At 52.8% G+C, this 25,752-nt stretch overlaps 1 protein-coding gene across 2 annotated transcripts in view; it reads left to right on the forward strand.

Annotated features, from left to right (window-relative positions):
- SH3PXD2B (SH3 and PX domains 2B) overlaps positions 1 to 25,752 on the forward strand; it is a 76,283-nt gene that overhangs the window by 40,159 nt on the left and 10,372 nt on the right. Inside the window, exons 4-9 of one of the 2 annotated variants that reach the window (XM_053656981.1) lie at positions 1,281 to 1,357; positions 11,910 to 12,001; positions 13,909 to 13,934; positions 17,241 to 17,375; positions 20,129 to 20,233; positions 24,154 to 24,271. In XM_053656981.1, the coding sequence (XP_053512956.1) occupies positions 1,281 to 1,357; positions 11,910 to 12,001; positions 13,909 to 13,934; positions 17,241 to 17,375; positions 20,129 to 20,233; positions 24,154 to 24,271 (553 nt within the window). The remainder of the gene's footprint in view (positions 1 to 1,280; positions 1,358 to 11,909; positions 12,002 to 13,908; positions 13,935 to 17,240; positions 17,376 to 20,128; positions 20,234 to 24,153; positions 24,272 to 25,752) is intronic. The other variant, XM_053656982.1, reaches the window with a different exon arrangement.

Consider the following 25,752-nt stretch of genomic DNA (forward strand, 5'->3'; position numbering starts at 1 on the left):
GCTGTGCTGCCTGGACAGCTGTGGTCTCCCAGAGCTTGGACCCCTAGACTCTGCCCCCACCCCCGGAAGCTCTCCATAAGCCTGGCAGAGGGACTCATGTCTGTCTCCCACCCCTGTGGCCTTCCGTGATGGCTTTTTTTCTGACTTTCCCTGTCCCTGCCGATGTGTGACACATTCAGAACCCGGAGCCCAGGCTAGCCTGGCGCATGCGCTTGGCTACCCTCTCCTGACGGGACTCCTGGGAACCCACAGACTTGCTTTAAACAACCCCTGCCCATAACATTTCAGTGTTTTGGGTATTTCTGGGAGCACTGGGTGGTAAATGTACATACTCGCGTTTGCCCATGACCCACTTCCTTGACCTGTACGTTGTGCTGGAGGCTGCGGTTCCTCCCCCCAGTGCTCAGGATGGTACTGGGCAAGTACTGGATGGACCCTCGGTGTTCAGGGAGGACGGGAGGCTCGGCTGCCTTCTGCTGCAAACACCAGTCAGGGTGTCTGCATTCAGGGATGTGTCGTCTTTGCATGTGGAAGCCACCTTCCTGCATCGATCAGATGTTAGTGCCACCTGGTGAGGGCACAGACTGACTGAGGCCCAGTCGGTCCCTATCTGTGCAGAGCCCCATGACTGGTAGGAAGGAAGACCAGCAAATGGGTAATGAGATGTGCGCAGTCATGACTGGTAGGAAGGAAGACCAGCAAATGGGTAATGAGATGTGCGCAGTCAGAAAGGGGCAGAAACTCTTGACCATGTGCAGCGGGTACGAGTTTCCCAACAGGGACGGTGGGTGAGGTTGGGTATCCTGGGGGCAGAGGGAAAGGCACAGAATCGTGGGACACCAGGGCGGGCTGGGGAACTTAAGTCTAGAGCGGAAAGAAGGTGGACGAGGAAAGGAGACCGAACCATGAGGGCAGGGCTTGTCCGAGTGTTCGCTGCACTGCCCCGGCAGCGTGAGAACCCTGAGCCGGTCAGCACACCTGAGACCATCAGGTAGGAGTGAGAGTGTCTTCCTTCCACAGGTCGGTGCCAGCCTCCCTTAACTCATCCAAACTTACCTACCGGGCCCCACGCCCTCCAGCCTTTGCACTAGAGCTATGAACAGGGCTTTGGAGGACCAAGCACGGGGTCCCTCAGGCCCTGTGCAGGTCCAACAGGGGTTACTGATGACAGCCAGAGTCCGGGTCCCACTCAGGCCTCCTGGAGACACCCGCAGCGCCCCCTGCAGTTGGCTGAGAGCTTGTGGCAGCCCGCTGATGATGCTGTGTGTTCTCTCGTTCAGGCAAAATTCTCTTCCGGCGGAGCCACATCCGGGACGTGGCCGTCAAGCGCCTGATCCCTATCGACGAGTACTGTAAGGTAAGGCAGAAGGCTGCCAGCTCTCTGCGGCTTGTGTCTGCCCCCGGGGCCGGGTTTTCCCTTCTTTCCTGATGCTCGTTGCCGAAAGCTGTTCAGTTGAAACAAAGGTAAAGAAATGAGGAAAAAACAGTCGTCCGTGATCTTTCAACTCAGAGGCAGCAATTATGGAGTGTTTTATATATTTTCTCTCCTATCTCTCCTCCATGCGTTGCTTTATGGCATTGAGAGCATCCTACCTGTGTTATTTTTGTTGCTGTCTTTAATATTATAAGAATTCCCCATGCTATTAAAACATCTTCTTGAGCCTACCTTTAGTGGCTGGGCAGTGTCCCACTGTGCATGAAGGGTACAAAAGTGCCCAGGGCAGCTGGTTTCCAATCTCTTGAACGCTGTAAAAAAAACAAGGGGCCTGCTTTTAGTTACACTCTGTTTGATGTGAGGCTGTGGTCAGGAAAGAAGCGTATTTTTTAGTTTGTGTAGCTTCCCTTATCTTTAGTACTTCTCTAAATTAAAATCATTAGCCATGGTGATGGGAAAATGGTAGGAATAGCAAGAAATGCCTTAAAAGTGGAGCAGCTGATGCTCTCTCTCCCTTGAGATCAGGAACTAAGCTTGTCCATTTGCTCTTGTCACTTCTGCTCTGTTTTGAAGTTCTAGCCAGGGTGGGCGGGCAAAAAAAAAAACAGAAGACATACAGTTTGGAGAGGAAGAAGTAAAAACGCCATCATTCACGGATGACATGATTTTATTGTACAAAACCCAAAGCGACCCACCGAAAGCCTGTCAGCACTCATAACGAGCTTATTAGCAAGATCATCCGATACAAGATCGGTACACAAAAATCGATTGGATGTCTATACACGTATAATGAACAACCCAGAAATGAAATGAATAAAACAGTGCTACTCACAGTAGCGTCGAAAAGAATGAAATACCTCGGGATACATTAATACAAGGAGTCCAGGGGTTGAACGCTGAAATTACAGAACACTGCCGAGTGAAATTAAAGAAGCTCTGCTTTAACAGCGAGGCATCCCGTGTCTACGGCATGGAAGGCTCAGCAGTGGGAAAGAGGCCGTGTTCCCCAACCTGATCTACAGAGTCAGTGCCATCACTGCCCAAATCCCGGCAGGCTTTTTGGTTTTTAGAAATTAACAAGATGATCCCAAAGGGATTGGAAATGCAAAGAACCCAACATAGCCAAACTGGTTTTGAAAAAGAACAAAATTGGAGGGCTTGTGCTGCCCGTTTTCAAAACCTCCTATGCAGCTGCTGTAGTCCACACAGCGTGGAGCTGTCTGGATCCGCACACAGGTCCATGGGATGGAACTGGGAGTCTAGGAGCAAAGTCTCACAGATTTGCAGGCAACTGATTTTTCAGCAAAGGTACCAAGAAATTCAACAGGAAAGAACAATCTTTCCAACAAATAGTGTGGGTTAACATGACATCCTCATGCAAAAAGGAAGTTGGACCCATCATGCACAGAACATCAACTCAAATGGGATCATAGACCTAAACACAAGAACGAAAACTATGGAACTTCTAGAAGAAAACCTTCGTAGGAGAAAATCCTCGCGACCTTAGTTTAGGCAAGGAGTTCTTGAATAGGACACCAAAGGGCCAAAGTTGCTAAATTTGACTTCCTTCAACTTATAAACTTCTATAAGTTGATACCACGAAGAAAATGAAAAGATGTGTCACAAATTAGGAGAAAATATCCATAATTTGTATATCTGATAAGGGGTTTGTATTGAGACTACGTAAAGAACTCTTGAAACGCAGCAATAAAAAGACAACCCAGCTTAGAACCAGGCAGAAGATTTGCATAGAAGGAAGATAGATGATAGTCAACAAGCTCATGAAAAGGGGCTCGACATCATTAATCACTAATCATTAGGGCAATGCAATATAAAACCGTAATGCGATGCCCACACAGCCACTAGACTGGCCGTAATCAGCGAGACAGGGAAGACCAAGGGTCACTGAGCACCTGGGGGGGACTGGAGGCGTCGGTGAGCTGGGAACACGGGCCGGGGGGCCACATTGGAAAACAGCCGGGCAGTGTCTTTGGAAGTGAAATGTATCATATGGCCACTTCTAAGTATGTACTCAAGAGCATTAAAACCTTACATGCACACAAAGGCTTGGATGCAAATGTTCATAGCACAGCGCATGATTATTTCACGTCGTAACAGCCCACAGTCGGAAGCCATCCAAACGTCCGTCATTGGGTGAGCAGATAAAATGTAGAATGCCCCTGGAATCGAATATTATTCTACAATAAAACGCAGTGCAGTAATGATAAATGTTGCCATGTGGATGAATCTCAAGAAACATGATGCTAGATGGGAAAAAAGCCAGATGAAAAAGACTGCATAACGTATGATTTCATTTATGTGCAATGTGCAGAAGAGGCGGATTTATAGAAACGGAAAACAGACCGGTGGTTTCCGGGGCCTGGGGCGCTGGAAGGAGGGATCCGTTGCAAATGAGGCCGGGGGAAGTTTCTGAGGTGACGGAGAGTTCTAGAAGTAGGCTGTGGTGACGGTTGCTCAGCTCTGTAATTTACTAAATATCATCGAGCTTAGCGTACTTCTATGGGTGACTTTTAGGGTACATAAATTACATTCTAGTCAATCTAGAAAAAATGTAAAAGGGGCAGGGGAGGGTGGGTGACCCTCCTCACAGCAGGAGACCTCACGCAGGGGTAGACTGTCCCTCCTGGTGGCGTGTCTTCTCTGCCACACGCGGCCTCGTTTTATCTCTCCAGTAACCTGGACGGTAGGTTTTTTTGTTCCACTGTGTATATGAGGCAGGGAGACCCCCCAGAGCTGCCCACGAGAATGGTATCGGCGAGTTTGTGAGTCGAACCAGGCCTCTTAGGCCTCGGCCCTCCCCTGCCGCTCACGGCCTCTCTAAGAATGTAAAATTCAAGAAGCCGAAATATTTAAGCATGTATCTCATAGAAGCAGATACAACTCCAACCCTTCTCTGTCCTGTACAAAGGGGTAAGGGGCAGGACGGTCAGGCATAAACAGAGGACTCTCGTCTCCCAGCTATCTTTGTCCCTGTCCAAACATCTAAAGCTTGAAAGTCCTTTGTCCAAGCTGTTGGCAAGAACTTTGGACCCTTGGGGTCACCTGGAGCAGCTGGGAAGTTCTAGCTGGCACCTTCCCCACAAGCTGTGGTCTCTCAGCCCCGAGCACACCCTCTGGCGTCTTCCCCAGCCCCCCAGCTTCTCTCCAGTCCCAACTCCCTCCTGTCTGGAGAGTTCCAGGTGCTGGACATTTGATGTGGGAAGGGAGGTTTAAAGGCCTGAAGCAATAAGGGACAGCAGCAGCTTCCTGCATCTGACCAGGAGTGTGCAGAGACCTTGACCTTGCCTGGATTAACCCCAGGGAAGAAACTGTGCGTGTGTTCCCCGAGCACAGGGTGGGAGTGGCCGCCCTGGCTATGGATGCAGCATCAGAGGCGGAGCAGGTATTGTGGATTTTTAGTTTTGGCCACATCCCCTGGGCTTAGCTTGGAGGGAGCTGCCCTCCTGGAAGGAGGTGACGCTGCCCCTTTTTTTCACCACGTCCGCAAAGTCTTCTTCAGACTGCATGGGCTTTTATGTAGCATTTCTGTCTATCGATGTCATTGTGGCGAGCCACTTCAACCTATCGCTGTCACCTGTATTTGAAACTGGTGGTCTCCACCATGTAAAAGTAGATGAGTGCCCTAGACACCCCCGCAGCGAGCTACCAGGAGTGTGCCCATCACAATGGAAGAAGCTTCCTGCTTACCAGATCTATTGTAAAGTTACGGCGTTTAACCTAGTGTGGTGTGGGCACAAGGAGAGGTAAGCCAATGAGGCAAAACGGAGAATCCAGAAGAATACCTGCGTACATTTGGCTGCTGAGGTCACTGACAAAGGCAGCTTTGCAGATCACTGAGGGGAGAGGGGATGACTATGTAAATGGATATCCACATGTGAAAAATAAACCAAAAAGAACGAACCTCTCCCTCATACCACACGTATAATTATTTCCAAGGAAATGAAAGACTGAAATGTAAGAGGCAGCTATAAACGGTTCCACAAGATAAAAATAGGAGGATGTCTTTATAATCTCTAGGTATAGAGGAATTTCTAAAGATACCAAAAATACCAAGCGCGAAACAATCGACTTACTTACTCCATTAAATTGAAGAACTTCTGCTCATCAAAACGTAATGAAAACGAGGCTCAGCCAAGTCCTGCCCCACCTACAAGTTCCCCAAACAGCCGCTCAGGTGGTCCCAAAGCTCGTTGGAATACCAGCTGTGTGTCTGACCCCACTTGGCATGGACATCTCCTCGAGACAGACGGGGGACCAGCTCACCCTAACCATGTAAAGTCTTCAAGAAGAGGCAGAACACAGGGGATTCAGGGCTCCAGGCCCAGGGCACCCCCACCACCGGACGGCAGCGCTGGGCACACCGAGTCCGGTTCACGCAAGGGCCAGAGTGTCTGAGAGTATTTCTAGAACACCCTTCCTTCACCAGGAAAGAAAGTCATTTCTGATGGCTGTTATGCTGGTGAGGGAAGGCTATGGTCAGAGGTCAGAGGTCAAGATCACCAAGGATGTGAAGGAACCTTTTCTGAAGTGAGGACCAGTGAGTTGTCTTTCACTTGCTGAAATGGGCATTCCCGGTGTGGGACGGACCTCAGTAATTAACAGGCCCTCGTTAGGGCGCAGCTTAAATTGTGCACTCACACGCGTCTGTGAATGTGTCCGCCTGCTGTCATGCTTTCGAGCACACTCTGGGCCATATAATAGTGTTTACCAGACTCCAGTCCCTGGCAACCTCCCTTCAAGATTTTTACCACATACTCCCTCCTGTATGTACTATTATGAATATTTTCCCTTTCAATGTTGCACTCACTTCGTTAACTTCCTGAAAAGTATATATTTGGGAGGAGACTGTGTATTAGAACCAGAAGGTAAAACTGGTGTCTTGAGCTGCAAAAGTAAAAATAAGTAAAAATGAAACAGCAGCAACAAAAAAATGTTTTAAAAGGCTTTCCACCTGCTATCGCTGAGGCTTTTTGCAGAGCGCGGTCCTGCTCCCGGGAGGCAGGTTCGAGACGTGTTTTCTTCTGGGAATGTGTCTTTTTTTAAAAGATTTTGTTTATTTATATTTAGAGGGGGTGGGAAGGATATAGAGAGAGAAATATCAATGTGTAGTTGCCTCTCATGCATCCCCTGCTGGGAACTGGCCTGCAACCCAGGCATGTGTCCTGACTGGGAATCAAACCGCGATCCTCTGGTTCGCACACCCCCGCTCCATCCAGTGAGCTACGCCAGCCAAGGGTGAATGTGTCTTACGTTTAAATCTTTACTCCATTTTGAGTTGATTTTTGTGTAGAGCGTAAAATAAGGGCCCAATTTGATTCTTCTGCACATGGACACCCAGCTTCCCCAGAGCCATTTGTCCAAGAGACCTGTCCTTTCCCCACTGTGTGTTCTCGGCGCCTTGCTCAAGGTCAGTTGACCACACGTAGGGATTTATTTCTGAGCTCCTGGCAGTGAGCTCTCGTGGATATGATATCAACAGTACCCACAGCGAAAGTGAAAATAAACAAGCAGGACTACGTCATCCTGAAAAGCTCTGCACGGCAAAGCAAACAGCAGAGTGAGAAGACAACCCACGGAAGTGGGCGAAAGTGCTCGCAACCACACATCTGATAAGGGGTTAGTCTCTAAAATAGAAAGGAACTCCTCTGTCTCAACAGTAAAAACACTGATAACTCCATTTAAACAATGGGCTAAAGACCTGAGCGGACATTTTTCTAAGATACACAAGTGACCAACAGGTGCATATACCTGATCATAAAAATATTCAGTGTGTCACTGATCATCGGGAAAATGTCCATCAAAAGCACAGCGAGCCCTGGCTGGTGTGGCTCAGTGGATTGAGTGCTGGCCTGTGAACCTGAAGGTCACTGGTTCGATTCCCAGTCAGGGCATATGCCTGGGTTACGGGCCAGGTTCTCAGTTAGGGGTGTGTGAGAAGCGACAGATCGATGTTTCTCTCCCTCTCTTTCTCCTTCCCTTCCTCTCTCTCTAAATAATTAATAAAATCTTTTTTATTTATTTTTAAATTCTTAAAAAAACAAGAATCACGTATAAATCTTTTTTAAAAAGCGCAGTGAGCTATAACTTCACACCTGGTAGGATGGCTATTATTAGGGGGGGAAAGGTAAGTGTTGGTGAGGATGTGCAGAAACGGTGACCCTTGCGCACCCATCGGTGGGAAAGCAGAACGGCGCAGCCGCTGTGAAAAGCAGTGCGGCGGTCCCTCCTCAAGTTAACGACAGAACCGTTGTACCAGCCAGCGATCCCACTTCTGGGTATTTGCCCCAAAGAATTGAAATCAGGATCTCGAAGAGCAGTGACACTTGCTGAGGGTTCATGTCCAAGGTCAGCTCTGCTTCTGGCTCTCCCGTGCCCACCACCTCTCATCCCTCAGTGTGCTCGTGACCGCGTTCCCTGCGCACTGTTCACTGTGGCTGAGACGCGGGAACCACCTAAACGCAGGAGATGCAAACAACCCAACACCACTCGGCCCTTAAAAAGGAGGAGCGTCGGCCATTTGTGACGGCCTGGATGGAGCTTGAGGACGTTGTGCTTAGTGAAATAAGCCAGCCACCGAAGGACAAATACTGCAACAATTCTGTTTGTAGAAGGGACCTGAAAGAGTCAGATTCGTAGGACGAAAGAGGGAAATGGTGGGCTGGGGGCTGGGGAGAGGGGACAATGGGGAGTTACTAACCAGCGGGCACAACGTTTAGGTCGGCAGGAAGAGTGAGCTCTAGAGGCCGGCCGTACGATGGCCAACAGCGCCGTGCTGGGCACTTGCAGGTTTGTCGGAGGGGGGTGTCTCATGGTCAGCGTTCTTACCCCAGTGGAATATAATTTTTAAAGCATAAAGAGAGAGAGCAGCGTCCACTTTCTGGGACATTCTTTTGAAGTTAAAGAGGACCGAGACTGCACTGGGAAACCACAAGCCTTCCCTCTAGCCCAGGCCCGTTATTTAGCGTAATCATCTTGCTGACTCCAGACTCACCCCTGGAACTCACCACAGCGCTGTGCTGGCTGAAGTACAGAAAGCCAAAGGGCTAACTTTTTGCTTATCCCAAGCAGCTCGCCCACCACAGGGTCCTTCTAGCCTCTGGCTCCCTTGCTCGGTGACACAGCCCTCTGAGGTGGGTGTTCGTTATTTCCATTTTACCGATGGGCACCCGGAAGGGCAGGGAGGGGATGGTCATGACTGGAGCCAGAATCCGGAACTGGGCCCATCTGACCTTTAATGAGTCCCCTCAGCAAGTACGACTTGCTCTTCCCTTTTCCCTGCATCGACCAGCCACTTGTGACTGTGGGGCCGGGATTCCACCCAGGACAGACCTGGGCTTTCCTGGGACTATGGCTGCTGGACATCACGGGCCAAACGCCAGGCAGTTCTGGAATATTTCAGAAGCAGAATTATTTCCCTGCCCCTGGTCATGTTTTTACGGTGAGCCTGTCCTTCCCAAATGAAAGGGGCAAACATCAAAGCCTTCAGTGCTGCCTTGCATTAGCGACTTGGCTGTATTTTACAGTTTGGGGGTTTGGTTTGGCGTTGACTTCCCAGGAATTGCTCAAAACCGAAAGAGAACTTGGCACTGTCGGGAGGTTTCCATGGACCTCATTGTCCCAGGGTTGGTTCAGGACCTCTGCGCATTTCAGCAAGAAGCACCCTGGGAGGCCACCTCGGGGCCCACCCCGCTTGCCCCAGAGTCACATGTGGCCACATCTAGCCGTCTTCCTTTCGGCCAGGTATCGGGGTCTCCCCAGCACTGTCTGGACGTGGAGGGGAGATGGAGAAGGAACAGCCACATGCCCCTGCCCTCTGTGGATGTGGGTTTACAGGCCAAATGTTGCAGGAGTACCTGCGGCGGCACAGACGGACCTCGTTTCAGGGGGCCGTTGAGTGCTGAGCCAACAGTTGGGATGTTGTTACTGCAGTCTGGGGGAAGCCGCAGGATTTCTGCACACGAAGCAGCCAGGACACACCACAGTCCGGCATGTAACCAGCTCCTCATTATGTGGCTCCAAGTGCAAGAACTGCAGGATTTCAGAGGACGACACCCACGGGGGCCGGGGGCCGCAGCAAGGCCTGGACTGGAGAAGGAATACCTGCTGCTCTGAAGCAGCACGAGAGGCGGCCAGAAGTGGGGGGGGGGGCTGCACTCCCCCTCCTGGGCTGGCAGGCCCGGGCCTGGAGAAGCTCAGGTCCTGGGGGTCTGCTGCAGAACCGCCGCCGCTGCTGCGGGGTTAATGTGAAAAGTCAGTGAGCCGCAAGCACCAGGTCAGCATCCTTCACTCCAGAAGGGCAGAGCGGCCAGCGACCAGGGGAGGGACCGTATTGAAACACCCACCTCCACCCTGGCTGGGGCGGGCTGAGCGCTGGCCTGTGAACTACAAGGTCCCAGGTTCGATTCGTGATCAGGGCACGTGCCTGGGTTGGGAGCCAGGTCCCAGATTGGGGGTATGCGAGAGACAAACGATCGATGTTTCTCTCTCACACGGATGTTACTCTCCTTTTCTCCCTCCCTTCCCCTCTCTCTAAATAAATAAATAAAATATTTAAAAAACAAATAACACCCACCTCACAGGTTTGCCCACTTGAGGTCCTAGGGCAGGGCAGGTCTTATGTGGGGTGGGATGGGGCTTAAATTCAGAGCCTCACTCCAAGGTCATAAGGGGTCGGCAACCCAAAAGTGGTATAGCCACACAATGGAATATTACATAGTTTTGAAAGGGGCGGAAATTCCCACACAGGCCACAACACGGATGAACCTTGGGGACATTATGTTAAATGAAGTAAGCCGGTCACAAAAGGACAAATCCTGGGTGATCCCAGGTGCCTGCAGCTCCTGCTGGAGACCCCCAGCCGTCTCTCTGTTAACCCTTCGCAGTCCAAGAGCAGCATCACCTTGCAGGGTGGGCAGGGGGCTTTGATGGGCTCGTTGCAAAGAAGATTCAGGGCTTGCCCTTTGCAGCCCAGCCTCACACTGAGGGCGGCGGGAGGGCACTTGCCAGGCACCTGGGAACTGAGGCCTTCTGCACAGAGAGCCCGTCCCACGTCCCCCGGCCCCTCCGCTGCGGGGTGGGGTGGCCAGCAGAGTCGCCCGTGCTGCTCAGATCCGTACAAGCTGGTGAAGGAGTGTGTGCAGAGAATAACTCGGCGGCTCTCAGGTCTGCGTCCTCAGCACAGGGTCAGGGGCGGCTTGAGTGAATGTTTGTTAAACGGAGCTGTTTGTTTATGGTGAAGCCGGGTCTTCCTTTCGGATTCTTTTGTGGTCACATGTGCCTGCGGCTTCTCTCCCGTTTGGCGTAGAATCCCGTGCAGTGCTGGACCTAAAAAACGTCCACGGAATCATCGAGTGAAGAGCTGCTGGTGGCTACGCCAGCACAATGAAGGCCAGCCCCGCTTTGTGCCCCTGCCCACCTCCGGACCCTCCTTCTGGAGGCGGCGGGTGAGGCTCCTTTAACTGGTGAGCCCAGGTGGCAGAACAGCCCGAACTCGGGCACTGGGTGGTCTTGCATTTTCAACCCTGTAAAGCCGGGAACCTCTCGCCTCTGCCTAACTCATAAAACAGGCCCTTCGCACCCTGGGCGTCCTGGCCCGGTGGTTGGGGTAGTTGGAGCCCCATCCATGCACCAAAAGATTGCGGGTTCTATCCCTGGTCGGGACACATACTAGATTGTGGGTTTGATCCCCAGTTGAGAAACATACGGGAGGCAACTGATGGATGTTTCTCCCTCCCATTGATGGTTCTCTGTCTCTCTCCCCCCTTCCTCTTGCTCTAAAAACAATAAATATATAAATATATATATATATTAAATGTTTTTAAAAACCAGCCCCTCCCCTTCACCACTTCAGGTCCATGAGTTAGAACATGGACGCAGGCATGTCGGAAATGACCTGCATGTTCCCCCCTGGCAGGCAACCCTCTGAGTGAAGTGGGGTGCACCAACCAGCAGACGCCCACCATCCGGCGAAGGTGGTGGCCGTAGAAGAATAATGGCGTGAGCATCACAGGTTGTGGTCTTGTCTAAATACGTGCGTATTTTTTGTGCAGAGACGACCGTAATATATGTATGTACCTACAGGATGCGGCCAACACAGGTTCACAGTTGTTCGTATGGCACATGGTACAATACATAATAATACGGAATAAATTGTTCCGTGCGCTCAGGGCTATAAACCTAACTTTTGCCGACCCTGTACATACTCTGCGCACGCGCGCGTGTGTGTGGTCCCCGCACCAGCAGCAGCGCCGGGGAGTGTTAGAAAGGCCCATTCTCGGGCACCACCCCAGACTCGAATCAGAAGATCCGGGCAGGGGGAGTCCAGGCAACGTGTTTTAACAGGCCGCCCCCTTCCTGCCGGGCCCCTGCCGCCCGCCCCGGTTGGAGCACCCCGAGTTTATAGCCCACCCGACGCCCTCGCCTCTCCTCCCACTCACCCGTGTCCCTTCCCCAGGCCCTGATCCAGCTGCCCCCCTACATCTCCCAGTGTGACGAGGTGCTGCAGTTCTTTGAGACGAGACCTGAGGACCTGAATCCACCCAAAGAGTAAGTTGGTTTGGGGACTTCTCCCAAGCAGGCCGGGCCTTCATTGTCACTGTAGGTGGGTAGTGACAGTCGAGCTTTATAGGTGAAGGAAGCATCCCTGTGGGACCCCCTCACACTGGGACAGAGGCGTCTGTCACCTCCTCCCTTTCTGCCGCCATTCCCTCATCTGTGGATTGAGATCACTTCCCTGCCCCAGCCACGCAGTACAGGGTGACTGGGAGGCTGTGAGAGAAGTGGCGTGTGGTCAACATTGAGTTTCCTGAGTTCGGGGCCGAAATGGAGCAACACCCCCACCTCGGCCATTGTGTGTGATGATTCAAGGGATGAGCCTCTTCCGCAGCTTCCTGGTGTTGGAGTTTTATTCCGACGCTTTTCAGGGGACTTCGCTTCCTCACTTCTTAAATGGAAGTGGTAGGGTCACGGAGAGGCTGGGAGTGGCCGGCGTGTGTGAAGTCCTTACTTAGCACACTGCCTGGCACACGGAGGCACGCAGCCAGTTCTCACCGCTCCTTGGCTGGCAGAGCCGTCTTTCACGGGTGTCTTTCATGCCGGGGGTCTGTTTGATTGCCGGGAGTCTCGCAGGAGTGGGCACCACGTGGAGATGCTCGTTCGCATTCAGGAAGACCAGAGTCGCAGGCCTTCCAGATGCTTCTCCCTCTCTGCTCCTACAAAGACAGCGCCAGCTCGTTCACATGCCTTCATCCCCCAAGTTCCTCCCCCACAACAGCCACCCACGCTGAAAGCCCAAGAAAGACACGCCCGAGGGGGATGGGGTGTTGATACAGGCTCTTTTGCAAGGACCCTGAAAACAGGACGCTACATTAAAGAAGCCAGACGTGAAAAGGCACCCATTGTCTGATTCCATTCCTGTAAAAGGTCCATGACAGACAGATAATTACAGACAGCGCACAGAGTAGCGCTTACTGGGGGCTGGAGGGTCACTGCTAGTGGGAAGGGGGGCTTCTTTTTGGGGTGATGATAATTTTCTGGAACTAGATACTGGTGATGGTTGTAGAACCTTATCAATATATTAAACACCAGTGAATTGTACTCTTTACAAGAAGGAGTTTCACACTGTGCGAATTATATCTCAATTTTAAAAAATTAGATAGGCGTGAGTTCGGACCCTGGCTGTGCTACTTGCTAGCTGTGTAGCCCAGGGCAAGTTACTTAACCTCTCTGTGCCTCGTTTTCCTCATCTGTTAAATGGGCATAAAAAGAGCACCAATCCCCCGGGGTTCTTATGAGTAGTAAACGAGTGAATTAGAAGTTCAGGGCCTGGCTGGGTCCCAGCACAGGGAAATTACTCAGTAGTAAGTAGCTAATGTCACTGTTGTCACAACACCTGTCCCAACCGGACCTCTGCTCACCTCGCTTTTCTCTCTGTAACACTGGAAACCTTTTTACTGACGGGATAATTCCCCTGAAAGGCACCCTGTGTCGTGATGCTGCATGTGTCATGCAGTTGCATGTGTGAACTCTGACCTGACTGACAAGGGTAAGGGTGTCACCATCACGCAGCATTGCGTGTGCCCGCAGTAGTGTCCCCGTGTCACCGGGGATGTCTGCTCCAGGTCTAAGTCTCAAGTGACCCCGAGAATGGAGCAGGGCCTCCTCCCCTGTGCCTGGCGAGGTGGGCGTCAGGTTCGGTGCAATGTGGAGGCACCCCCACCGCCACCGCCACCAGTTCCTCCCCAGGGGCACCAGAGCACTTATCTGGGAAAGGGAGAAAATTAAGAGGATTTTTTTTTTTTAAGGAATCTGGGTCCCTTGGGCTGGCTTCAATTTTATTTGTTGACTAGACATGTTACGAGACAGAGAATCTGTTTCCTAACAGACTAACTTACATCAACGCAGAACAGGCACTGACTCATTACTTTTTCTCACCCCCTTTCTTTCCTGTGCAGGGAGCATGTTGGGAAAAAGAAATCTGGTAAGAACACCTTCCATTTTCTTCTGTTCTTTCAGTGTGCATCACACCCCTGCTGAGCATCTAGGATGTGTGTGCCAGGCCCTGGGCTCCACGCTGGGGGCCCAGCCATGTGCATGGATGGATGGATGGATGGGTGATGGATGGGTGGATGGATGATGGATGGGTGGATGGATGATGGATGGATGATGGATGGGTGATGGATGGTTGGATGGATGGATGGGTGGGTGGATGGATGGGTGGATGGATGAATGGATTCTTGATCGCTTGATTGGTTAGTTGATACCCCACCCTCTTTCTCCCCCCCAAAATGATTGGAGGTTGTTTCATCTTACACTAAAAAATTATGAAGTGGATGAGTCCCGGTGTTTCCCAGAGAACACCTGGAGGGGTCACAGGGCCACTTCCTAACCATGCTGACGGGTGTTCACTGCCCTTCCACTCTGGACAAAGGAACATGGTACCCAGAGCTAACAGCATCCTTCTCAGGTGTCTGGAAGGAGCTAAAAAAGAGAGACCCTGGGTCTTGAAGAGGGAGCAGACCTTTTTGCCCAGTGAGGGGTATTCGGGGCCAAGGGGCCCCGTCAGCATCCCGGCCGGGAGGTGGAAGTGTCTAGAGATTTGGGCCCCCATCCATTCGCCTTCCTGAGCTCCAGGCTCACCTCCAGTCTCCACCACTGGGGGCTCTGACAGCTGCCATTTCCTGCAGCTCCCGTGCTCCCTTCTCTCCCTTCCCACTGCTCTTGCCCTTCCCCGCCCAGCACCACCGCTCTCTGGAGAGCAGTCGTGGAAAATGAGAAGCATGGGGTTGGGCGCACACAAAGGAACAGCTGAGTTCTCACAGGCCTGGGTTAGTCAGCACCGATGTTTTCTGCCCGCGACCCAACCTCACCCCCCACATCTGCAAAGGCCCTGCCGGCGCCACGCCTGGAGCCAAATGGGCTTCAGAGCTTCCAGAAGTCTAAGTTCCTTCATTCATCTGGGACCCTGGGAAGCGTCAGAGGGTTGGGGAAAGGGGCACCCCAGCAGAGGCCCCAGAAGTAAACAAGGATGCCTCTTCTCTCGGGCCTCAGCTTCCTTGTCTGTAAAATGGGGGTAATAATAGTAACCTGCCTTACAGGATGATTATGGAATTTGTAATAATACGTATAAAGCACTTAGAACAGTGCCCGCCATGTTGTAAGTGATATGCGTGTCCTGCTGCTTTTATTCTGCTACTATTAACTGAGGCTGTGCCTGAGCAGCATCAGTAACGATTTCAACAGTCCCGGTCCACTGGGTCCAAGGCCAGGGGTCGGCCTGCCAGGCCCCGAAGCTGTTCTTGCCGGGAAGAGTGCTAGGCACTGCTTCTCTTTGCTTCAAGGTGTGGCTCTGAAGTGAACTCTGACCCCTGCCTCTGCAGCCTGTTTACAGCCCCGCTTTCTGGTTTAATAGGCACTGGCCAGAGCCAGGCATCCTGCGACAGCTGCAAATAGTTCTTGAGCCCTGGGGATAATGATACGTTTCTTAGAAAAGAGCCAAGTGGCCACTCTCGGGCTGGTCACGGGTCTCTGGCTTTGAGCCTTTCCTGGAAGGAGCGGGTGGGAGGCAGAGAGGAACGAGACAGCCCTGGTTTGTGAAAACAAAAGTGTCCCGGCAGACGGGCTTGATGAAGGGACTGGTCTGGAAAACAGAGAGGAAGCTCTAATTTGCGGCAGCCACTGGTCTGTCACCCACCTGCAGTGACTTATTTATAGTTCAGCCGGGTGGAAAATAGCGTCTTTCTCCCAGGAAGCGCCCTTGCTGGGCTTAGCCTCATTTTCTGCCTGACCTCTGCGCACTTCCTTTAGGTTAGAACCAGCCCTCTTGATTGAATTTGAAAGGGATTTAAAGTTGACAGCCAAGCCCTGAGATGTCTGAGTCGGAGAAGGCTTATCTGTCTCCAGAATTTCCCGGCCATGGCGGGCTGCTGGCTCCTGCAGACTTTGGCCTACTGTGCTCCCAAATCCTGTTTATCCTGCAGGAATAAAAAAACAAAACAAAACTCTCCACCAAAAGTGAATAGGTCGTGTGATTGTTTAAGAGCATCTTTTTAAATGAACAAACTGAACTAACAAGCAAAAGAGAGACAGGCTCACAGAGAGAGAGAGAGCAGGACGACAGCTCTGGGGAGGGGGGTGCGGATTAGCGAATGGAGGGGTAGAGCAAAACGGAAAAAGGACTCCTGGGCACGGAGAGCGGTGAATGCAGGGGCGAGGGGAGGGTCAGGGGGATAGATGGTCATGGGAGAAGCATCTTTGTCCCTGATTTTCTACCCTTTCCTGACTCTGAGCAAGACTGGCAGCGTAGTGGCTTTCTGGGAAGCAAATCCCACTTCACTGCTGCTCCTGGTATTGGTCTGCACAGGCTGCTGTAACAGCTGCAGACTGAGAGGCTTGTCTTCACGCAGATGTGGAGGTGTGGGACCCCTGCCTGGCTTGTAGGCTGCTGCCTTCTGGCCCCCCACCCTGTTCCTGTGCCACACACGGCTGCGAGGGCTTCAGCAGGCTTGCCCATAGCAGTTACTTCTAAATGTTAAGACATGTCGTCTTGGATAAAAACAGAGCCAACTAGAAAAGTCTGTGGTCGATGAGGCACTTGCATCCTGAGAATACTTCATAGCAATTGCTTCCACGGTAAAATCTCCCTTCCTTTCTGCTCTTCTCTCTTCTTTTTCGAGGACCACAAGAGTGATGTTTCTTGCCTGGAAATACTTTCCTTTCACACTCGAGGCTCCTAGAGCTTTAACTCCCCCGACCAGCCTCAACTTCAGGGTTTGGCCCTTAACTGTGCACTATAGAGCTTGGCTGCAATACCACGGTCCACCAGGAGGTGTCTCCACATAACGCCTAACTGACCTGAAGCCTAGTTTGAGCATCTTGGCATTTCAAATCCTGGTGTTCCTGGTCTTGATAGATGGGGTGCTGTGGGTGTGGGGGTGCTGAAGGCAACCTGCTCTGGAAGAACTGGTGCAGAAAAATCAACCCCATGTGCTCTCTTTTGAACCACTGAACAGCAGGGAACTATAGTCTAAAAGCTACTGTTAACAGAATAGGGCCAATATCATATCTTACTCTGAACCTCCATTCCTGAGCCCCATGCCCACACAGGACAGCCACTTGGTACATCGTGGTGGGTGAGCGAGTGAATGAAAGAATGAAAGGGTGAGTCTACTGCGGTAGCAGCTTCTCTCTCTATTTAGAGAAAGGAGGGGCCTCCTCCCCAGGCAACTGCTCCTTCACTCACAGGTGGTGGGCGGATGTGACCCCTGATGGTGTTTTCCATCCCCAGGGAGTGACCCGACCTCGGTGGACCCCATGGTCCTGGAGCAGTACGTCGTGGTGGCGGACTACCAGAAGCAGGAGAGCTCAGAGATCAGCCTCAGCGTGGGGCAGGTGGTGGACATCATCGAGAAGAACGAGTCAGGTAGGCACCGGACCGCCTCCTTCCCTGCCCCACCCCCGCACTGAGCCTCAAGGACAGGAGGCCCCTGGAAACTCAGGAAGCGCTGTAGCCAATCCAGGCCGGTCAGTGTCCACGGGTCGGGCCGATGACCTCCTAGAAAGCTGCCTCTGTTGGGCCACGGCATTCAGATGTCCTACCGGGTCACAGGTTACCAGCATGTCGTCACTGATCAGCAGGTCAGATGTGGCTGATTTGTTTTGAGGTTCACATTCCATGAACATCCCTTCTGGTTTCAAAGCTCTTGGAGGCACGGAGTCTGGAGTTCCACTGCAAATTTGCTCTGTGGATTTTCTCTGATCACCACGGGAGTCTCCACGAAGGGCTCCGGTCCGCTTTGGGCTGTGCACACTGCCGGGCTCCCCAGTGCACCTGCCCTTGCAGGGACCTCTGGTCTCGTGCGCTGGCCAGGTCTGGTACGAAATGGGGAACGTCAGGACGCCGAGCCCGGGCTTCCGTGTGAGCGCTGCCTGTCACAGCCACCCAGGCTCGTCTCTGACCATCCCTTCTCTGTCTGCGAAATAAAGGACACTTCTGCTGCCCAGGGCTGGTGTGACGATTCAAGGGGAGGACCTAGGGAGAGTGCCTGGGCCTGTGCTGGGCACAGAGTAGGTGCTCCAAAAAGTGCGTTTCCTTCCCTTTTGCCTGCCTTAGCTACACAGCGGCTGTTGGCACCAGTGAAGTCACAGAGTAGAGAGCAGGGTGAGCAGATCCTCTCCCAAAAAAGGTGACATAAGTCCCCTGGCTCTGTGGTGACTCAAATGGGACACCGGCTGCAGTGCCATTAGCAGGCCCATCTCTGTGACGCCCTGATGACTAGTTGAGATTTAATAACCAGTGGAAAGACTGTGTTCAGCAGCTCATGGATTCTGTTCCCGTCTGTCATGAGATCGGGGTTAGCCAACCAAACGTCCTTGATCACTCAACATAGCAGTTGTTATTCCTGATTCAGAGCTGGAGAAACCAAGATTCCAAGGGACTGGGTCACTCACCCAAGGTCTCCCGACAGCCTGCTGAGCTGGAATTCCAAACCAATTCCAGCTGGCCCCCGGGCCATGTGACCTCCTAGTTTCTGGGAATGAGTATATGCAGACTATTGGCGTGGCTGGGATGCTCCGTGGGGACTGAAGAAAGTAGTCCCCCCACCCTCCAGGCCACTGCTTGAGCGAAGCCAGAAAGGATGCATTGCAGGGGAGGGGGAGGAGCCAGGGTGTGGGATTAGGGACAAGCCTGGCCCATCCAGAGACTGGTTAGTTGGGGGGGGCAGATAGTCAAACCTTCAAGTGACTGACCAACTGGCAACGTTTCTTTTTAATTATATATATATTACTTATCCAAGCAACATATATGGATACATGCTTCTTAACACATTCATGATAAAGTTAAAAATCTGTTTTTCCCACTAACTTCAACCCTAGTCCTTTTTCCAAACCCCAAAGGTGCTCTTCTGTTCGGTTGGCATAAATTCTTCATGATAATTGTATGCACGCAACAAACACGTGTGTGCACAGGCGTGTGTGTAAAGTCAGACCTTTGAGACATTGCAGGTCTGGTTTTACACAATAGAGCAAATATTTCAAGTATCACAATAAAGCAGATCACATGAATTCCTTTTGGTTTCCCGAAGCATATAAAGTTATGTTTATACTATACTACAGCCTATTAAGTGTGCAATAGCATTATGTCTAAAAAAAGTACATAACTCAATTAAAAACAATTTATTGCCCCAAAATGCTAACCATCATCTGAGCCTTCAGTGAGTCATAATCTATTGCTGGTGGGATGGGGGGGTCTTACCTTCAATTTGTAAAAAATACACTATCAGCAAAATGCAACAAAGCAAAGCTCCATAAAGTGAGGTGCACGTGCGTGTGTGTGTGTGGTGTCCCCGTCCTCCATCGTCAAAGCCAGCAGTGTCGTCCCTCTGTGCTTTCCTTCCCCCGCCGTGTCCCCTGACTCTCCTGCCTCCCTCTTCCATAGTTCAGGACCTGGCGATTACATTGGTGCCCCCAAGTAATCCAGGGTCATCTATCTCCCCATTGGAAGGTCAGCCGATTGGCAGCCTTAATCCCGTCTGCAACCTTCAGGCACTTTGCCTCGTAATTTGGCACATGCATAGGTTCCACATGGGGATTATGTGGCGGTCTTTGGTGGGCCATTATCCTGCCCACCATAAGCTTCACGCTGACTTTTCTCTGAAGAGGGAGGGCCTGAGTGTGGGGAGAGCCTCTGAGGCAGCCCCATCTGCAGCCGGCGTGAGCTTGCCATGCACAGACCGGTGCAGGTTCAGGTGAGTTATCGGGGGGCGGAGGCTTCAGCGGCAGACGGCTCTGGTGCACGCACAGCCCTGCCGTCAGCCGGGAGAACTTGGACGGGTGTGTTCTCCAGGTGGAGCCTCAGTTTCCTCATCCGTGCATTGAGGATGGTAACATGAAGATACGTAAGACAATGCAAGTACAATAGTGCCTTGCACAACCCTAAGGAAGGAAGCTGTGTTCTTTACTCTCGCCTTTCGAGATGACCTCTCGGGTCAGGTTGGTTCTGCCCCTCTTCCCCAGGTGGCAGTCAGCTGACGTGGCAAGGTGTGTTCCTCCAGTAAAGGGGCCTTTGTAGCCTTCTTACCCGAGGGTTGACGCATGTAGTGACTGAATATGTTACTCTCACCCAGACCTCGCCCCTGACCCAGCCGACATCGGTCTACACTCTCGTTTTCCCAGGTTGGTGGTTCGTCAGCACCGCTGAAGAGCAAGGCTGGGTCCCCGCGACCTGCCTGGAAGGGCAGGACGGTGGGCAGGATGAATTTTCCCTGCAGCCTGAGGAAGGTAAGCCGGAGCCGGAGCCTCGGGCCTGCTGGGGAGACCCGGGCTGGCCGGCCACCCTGGCGAGCGCCTCCTCACCCAGCCCCTTCTCTTCACGTCTGCCTCCAAGTAGCCTGGGGATGTGAAGCCAGGCATGGGGTCAGGGATGATGGGCGAGCCCACCCTTTCTTAGGGGCCTTTGGGAGCCAACCCAGGGGGGCCCGGAGGGAGCTGAGCCTTGATACCTGCATGGAACCCCAGGGGGCCCCAGCCTGTCAACAGGGTCCCTTGTCCTCCCCTGAATCATTCTCACAGCCACCATATGGGGCGGCTGCATCTGGCGCATCTGCAAGACAAGGAAGGCACCTGTAAAGACCTCTGCCCTCTGGGCTGGCTTAATGGCCCCGAGTGGGTGTCAGGGTCAGAGCCGACCCCCTTCGCTGGCCTACACACACTTCTGATTCCCAGAGAATTTCCCCGGACAGGTGTCCTGAAGGGGTGGCTCCGGCCATGTCTGAACCGCTAAGGCCCAACAGACTCCATCCCCTCCAAAAGCATTCCTAAAACTAGAGTGTGTGTCCATCTAGCTAAGGAGCAGAAGGATTTTAAGGTCAGACCGACAAAAATTTGAATCTCAGCTGCAGCACTTGCCGGCTGAGTGAACCTGGGCTGGCATCTTAACCTCTGCAACGCCTCCACCTCCTCAAAAAACAGAAATGATGTCTGCATCATGGGATCTCTTTTTTAATTAAATGAGATCCCATGGGCAAAGCCCTTGACAAACACCCTCAACAATAACAAATGAGGACCAGTTATTATCATGTAGGGATGCTTACCTGGAGCTGAGCCTCTGGACCTTTTAGTTAGTGGTTCTGGGGAAGCGCAAAGCCACCGAAGTGTCTATCAGAACAGAGAGCGAGAGGAAGGGAGCTGTTTCTGTGCTCAAGGATTATATATGGCTTTGTGCTCAGTTTTATCGGGGCCAGCAGCCCTGAGTCAAATATCTGTTGGTTTGCTCTGCATTTGTGAGGCCCCGGGGGGGACTGGGGTAATACTACGAAGTCCGCTTGGAACAGGGGCAGCAGTGTTTACTGCTGGAAACTCCAGCTCCCCCAGATGGTTAATGACAACGTGGGCGCGCTTCGGTTAAGGGGCTGATTGTTGTCCCCATTTCGCAGATGAGAAAACAGGCTCAGAAAGGTAGAGACACCTGCCCAGGGTCACACAGCTAGTAGATGGGAGAGAGACCACGTTTTCCCAAGGATTTGTACATTTTCTTTCCCCTTGCCACAAAAGCTTCTCTCAGTGCTTCTCTAAGATTGTGCCAAGGATAGAATTTTGTCTCCCGGGTGCCTCTTTACTCAAGTGCAAGGTTAATCCTCAGGAACCCAGTCCTTTTGAGACACCTGGGTTTGGCATAGACTCAGAAATAATTTCTCTGAAATGGGGACACGTCCCTTTTGCCTGGAGACCCTGGAAGTGCTTTCTTCTCACCTCTGCCTTCTGCCCTTCCCCTCCACATGCCGCCTGTCCAGTCTCGTGGAGGTACTGGTCTTTGCCCCGGCCTGTGGGCCGCCGCCGGACCCTGGGGGACTTGTATGCCATCAGCTGGCGTCCAGGTGTCTGCTTCAGAGTCTGCTTCCCCGTTCGGGGCTGGGAGCCGGGTCCTTGCATCTGCACGCACCTGCCTGCTCTGTGCCTGTTGCATGTGAGACACAGTGGCCTTGTCTGTGCCGTGTGTGTGTTAGCATGTGGGTTTGGGAGGACAGGTCCTGGGCCTTAAAGTTTCCCAGGTTAAAGAGTGATGTCTGGGGCCTCTCTAACGCTGAGCTAGTGACCTGTTCCTTTCATCGGGCACGTTCGAGTTGCAAGGAAAAGAGACCCATGTCAAACTGGCTTAAGCAAAGAAGGGAAGTGTATTGATTCATAGCACTAAAAAGCCAAGAGTAGGTATAGCTGCAGGCATGGCTGGATCCAGGGGCCTGAAAGCATCCTGGGGGCCTGAGATACTCCTGCCACCTCTCCCTTGCTGGAGCCATTCTCTCGTAGCAAGAGTAGTTCCGGGGACACCTACCAAACACCAATCTCAGGATGGCTTCCAACTGACCCACGTGGGTCATGTGCCATCCCTGGTCCAATCCTGGTGGTCAGGGGGATGCCAGGGCCAGACAGCAAACCCTCCTCCTCCTCCAGAGGCAGGGAAGTTGGCCTCACCCAAACCGTGTGGACGGAGGCTGGCAGTGCCACCAGAGGAAGGGCAGGCAGGTGCTAAGTGGCAGTGCCCTCAGGCAGCGCCCACCATGCAGTCTGCAAGGTCTTCTACCTTAAACTTCACTAGGGGTCACTGAGGGTCCCACGGAGCCCACAGAGACAGACCTCTGGGCTAGAGAATCCCCTTGTGCCCCACAGCTAGGGGGTGCCAGCCCCAGGTGTCCGAGGCCCGTGGGGCAACCCGTACTTGGCCTGAGACCCAGCCAGACAGAACTTCTGTGCGCAGACCGGGTTGCATTAACCCCGCACCCCAGCCTGCAGCCTCCCTGAGCGAGGGAACAGCTGACGCTGCTGTACACAGGATATGTGTAACTTGAGTCAGCTCGGCCCCCACGGAGCAGGTCAGTGGGCTAGACCAATAAATAAATAAACGCCCTGTGGGCTGTCCGTCTCCCTCCACTCCGGCCCGGCAGGCCACAGACAGACAGTGGTGTTTTCCCAAAGGGAGAGTCGGCCCCAGCACGCTAACCATCAACACCAGCCCACAGCTGGCTCACTCACCCTGGGGGCCGGGATGTAACCCAAACAGGAAAGCCCTCTCCCCACCTCCCCTGGGACACTCAGCTGTTCTCTGGCTCAGCAGTCACTGCCCACGGTGTTGGGGATAGGGGCCACCCTCTTGCCCTCTGGAGGACCCTGCCTGAGTGTGACAATAACCAGCCCTTCCAATCAGAGCTCAGGCCCCTGCTGTGGGAGGGACACAGCTCGAGGCAGCTCTCTCACAGGAGACTGGGGCCCTGAGGATGGTCCTCTGGCCTTGGGGGAGGGAGCAGGAGCCCGGAGAGTGGGGTGAAAGGCACCCCGGTCCCATTAATGGAAACTGAAGCAGGTGATCGTCTTGTGAGATACACCTGTATGTAGCTATAGAGATTGTTATGTTCGTATACCTAAGAATAGTACACCGTCAGATGTCAGTTACATCTTAATTTAAAAATTAATTTAAAATGTAAAATTGAGCTTCGGGCACGGTTGGATTCAGGGCCTTAAAAGTAATTAATGACAAATGAAGATCAGTTACCAGCTAGGTGGTGACAGTGGCTGGCTGTCTCCTCGGTAGTGATTTCAGCCGGAGACCACGCACTGCCCGATCCAGCTCATCCCTGACCCGCCCCCAGCGAGGACTGCGGAGGGGCCACGGAGGGTTTAGCCCCCTCCGGCGTGAGCAGGGTGGCTCCCACCAGGCCGCAGGGACCTGTGCATCTGCTGCACAGTTTCTCAATACTCAGCGCTGGAGACAGAGGATTGAACAGGAAAGACATAGACCCCTGCCTTTAAGGGGAAACAGTCCCCAAACAAAACACAATAAATAAGTGAATTATATGATGTGATAGAACGTAATCCCTGGTGTGGGAGGGAAGTAAGCCTGGGCAAGGGCAATGAGGACGCCATGGGTCTGAATATGGCATGAGGCAAGGTCAGGGAAGGTGACCTTGAAGCACTCGTTTGAAGGAGGCGAGAGGAATGTGGGACGCTGAGGGATTTGGACCTGCCTTTGGCCCATATGCTGTTGCTGCTTGCGCACCGTCATCCAGGGCCAAGTGGGCGCACAGAAATCTCTGGATAAAATCGTTCCCTTTGTTGGGCAAAGACACCCCACAGATCACAGCCTTGGCCATCGATGTCTGGGGACCCTCGGTGGCCTTGACTTACCCGGCACCCCTTTGTGTCCGCAGAGGAGAAATACACAGTCATCTACCCATACACGGCTCGTGACCAGGATGAGATGAACCTGGACAGAGGGGCCGTGGTAGAGGTCATTCAGAAAAACCTCGAAGGCTGGTGGAAGATCAGGTACTTGCTGCGGGTGGGTGGGTGTCAGGTCACGTGGGCTCCAGCCGCACAGAGGTCTCTGAGCCATGGCAGATTTGGTGGGGTTTTGGCCCGAGCCATAACGGGACACTTCTCTTCTGTGCTGTTTGGCTTTGCTCCCTACTCAGATCCTTCTCTAAAAATCCGTAATAAGCAAAACCTTCTCCAAACACAGCGAACCACAGAGAGCAGTGACCCTGTTGAGCAAGACTGGCCTCCACCTCCAGATGTTTCTCTTAACGAGGAGCTGGCGGCCGAGCTGCCACGTGTGTGATTTCCCTCTTCGGCGGCTCTGAGGCCAGCACAGGTCTCTCCGAGTTCAGTGGTGAAGGCCTTTCAAACACGTTGTCGCCGCTCCTTCCCCTGTGTCATGAGATTGGAACCCCCATAGACAGGTGGGGTGCCAGCTCAGCACGCTGGTCTGCCTGGTGCTTTCCCGGGTTGAGTAACGAGTCCCGGGAACCCCCTCTTTGGTCCCCCTGGAAGCCAGCCAGTGACCACAGGAAATTGGGGCAAGAAGCCTGAGGGCCCTGTGACCCTACTCAAGTGGGGCCGAGTGTGGGAGACTTCCTTCATTCAGCAAACGCACAGCGACACTGTTGCAATTCACGGCAACAGGCCCTGAGCACGGGCTCGTACACCATCCCAGGCCACGTTGGGTCACAGGGGAGCTCGGAGTGCAGAACAGAGGCTTCTGAGCCCCGGGGTCAGGAAGGCTCCCTGAGGGAGGGCATCCGCAGAACCGAGGTCCGTAGGAGTAATGACAGTGATGCATAGCACTCTGAGCACCCGTGCTCCCTTGCTGCATAACAAATTACCCCACAACCTGAGGCTCTGGAGTTCGGGAATGGCTCACTTGGCCCTGGGTCCGTCCTGAGGCTGCAGCCCAGTATCAGTGAGGTCGCAGTCCCCTGAAGGTTGGACTGAAGGGAGAAAGGGACAGAGTCAGGATTTGAACCCCTACTTTCCTCACCCCAGAGCACACTCATGCTGCCCGTGTGGCCTCTGCTGATGGCTTTGTGCCTAACGAACTGTCTCATTTTGAGGCTGAGGGGTGCGGGGAGCATGGCATTTTCCAACTCAGACAAAGTTTATTCCCCCTCGGAGGGTTGGTGTTTTAAGATTGGTAGCTGCCGAGCTCTGCAGATTTCCGTATCTTTATAAATTCGCTTTCAGTTATAGAGGACCTGTTTTTCATTGAAACAGCACCTCCTAGTTCTTAAAGTAGCTCTTGCCAAGATGCTTGGCCCTGTTGGGTATCACTGCCGGTCAGTGAGGTGTGTCCAACTCTCCCAAAGGCGTAGGCACCTGTTCTCCAGGCCAGACCAGGGGGGGGTGCAGGGAAATGTGTGACAACTGCTCCCCAAGGGGAAAATGTTCCTGAGTCACCGAGTTTGCCAATTTCCGTGGTGTAAACACCCCCACCCTGGCCAGCTTCAAGCGTCCAGTATGATGTCACTTGA

This window comes from Artibeus jamaicensis, unplaced genomic scaffold (genome assembly GCF_021234435.1).
Source record: "Artibeus jamaicensis isolate MK-2021 breed Jamaican fruit bat unplaced genomic scaffold, CSHL_Jam_final scaffold_3151, whole genome shotgun sequence".
Classification (NCBI taxonomy): Eukaryota; Metazoa; Chordata; class Mammalia; order Chiroptera; family Phyllostomidae; genus Artibeus; species Artibeus jamaicensis.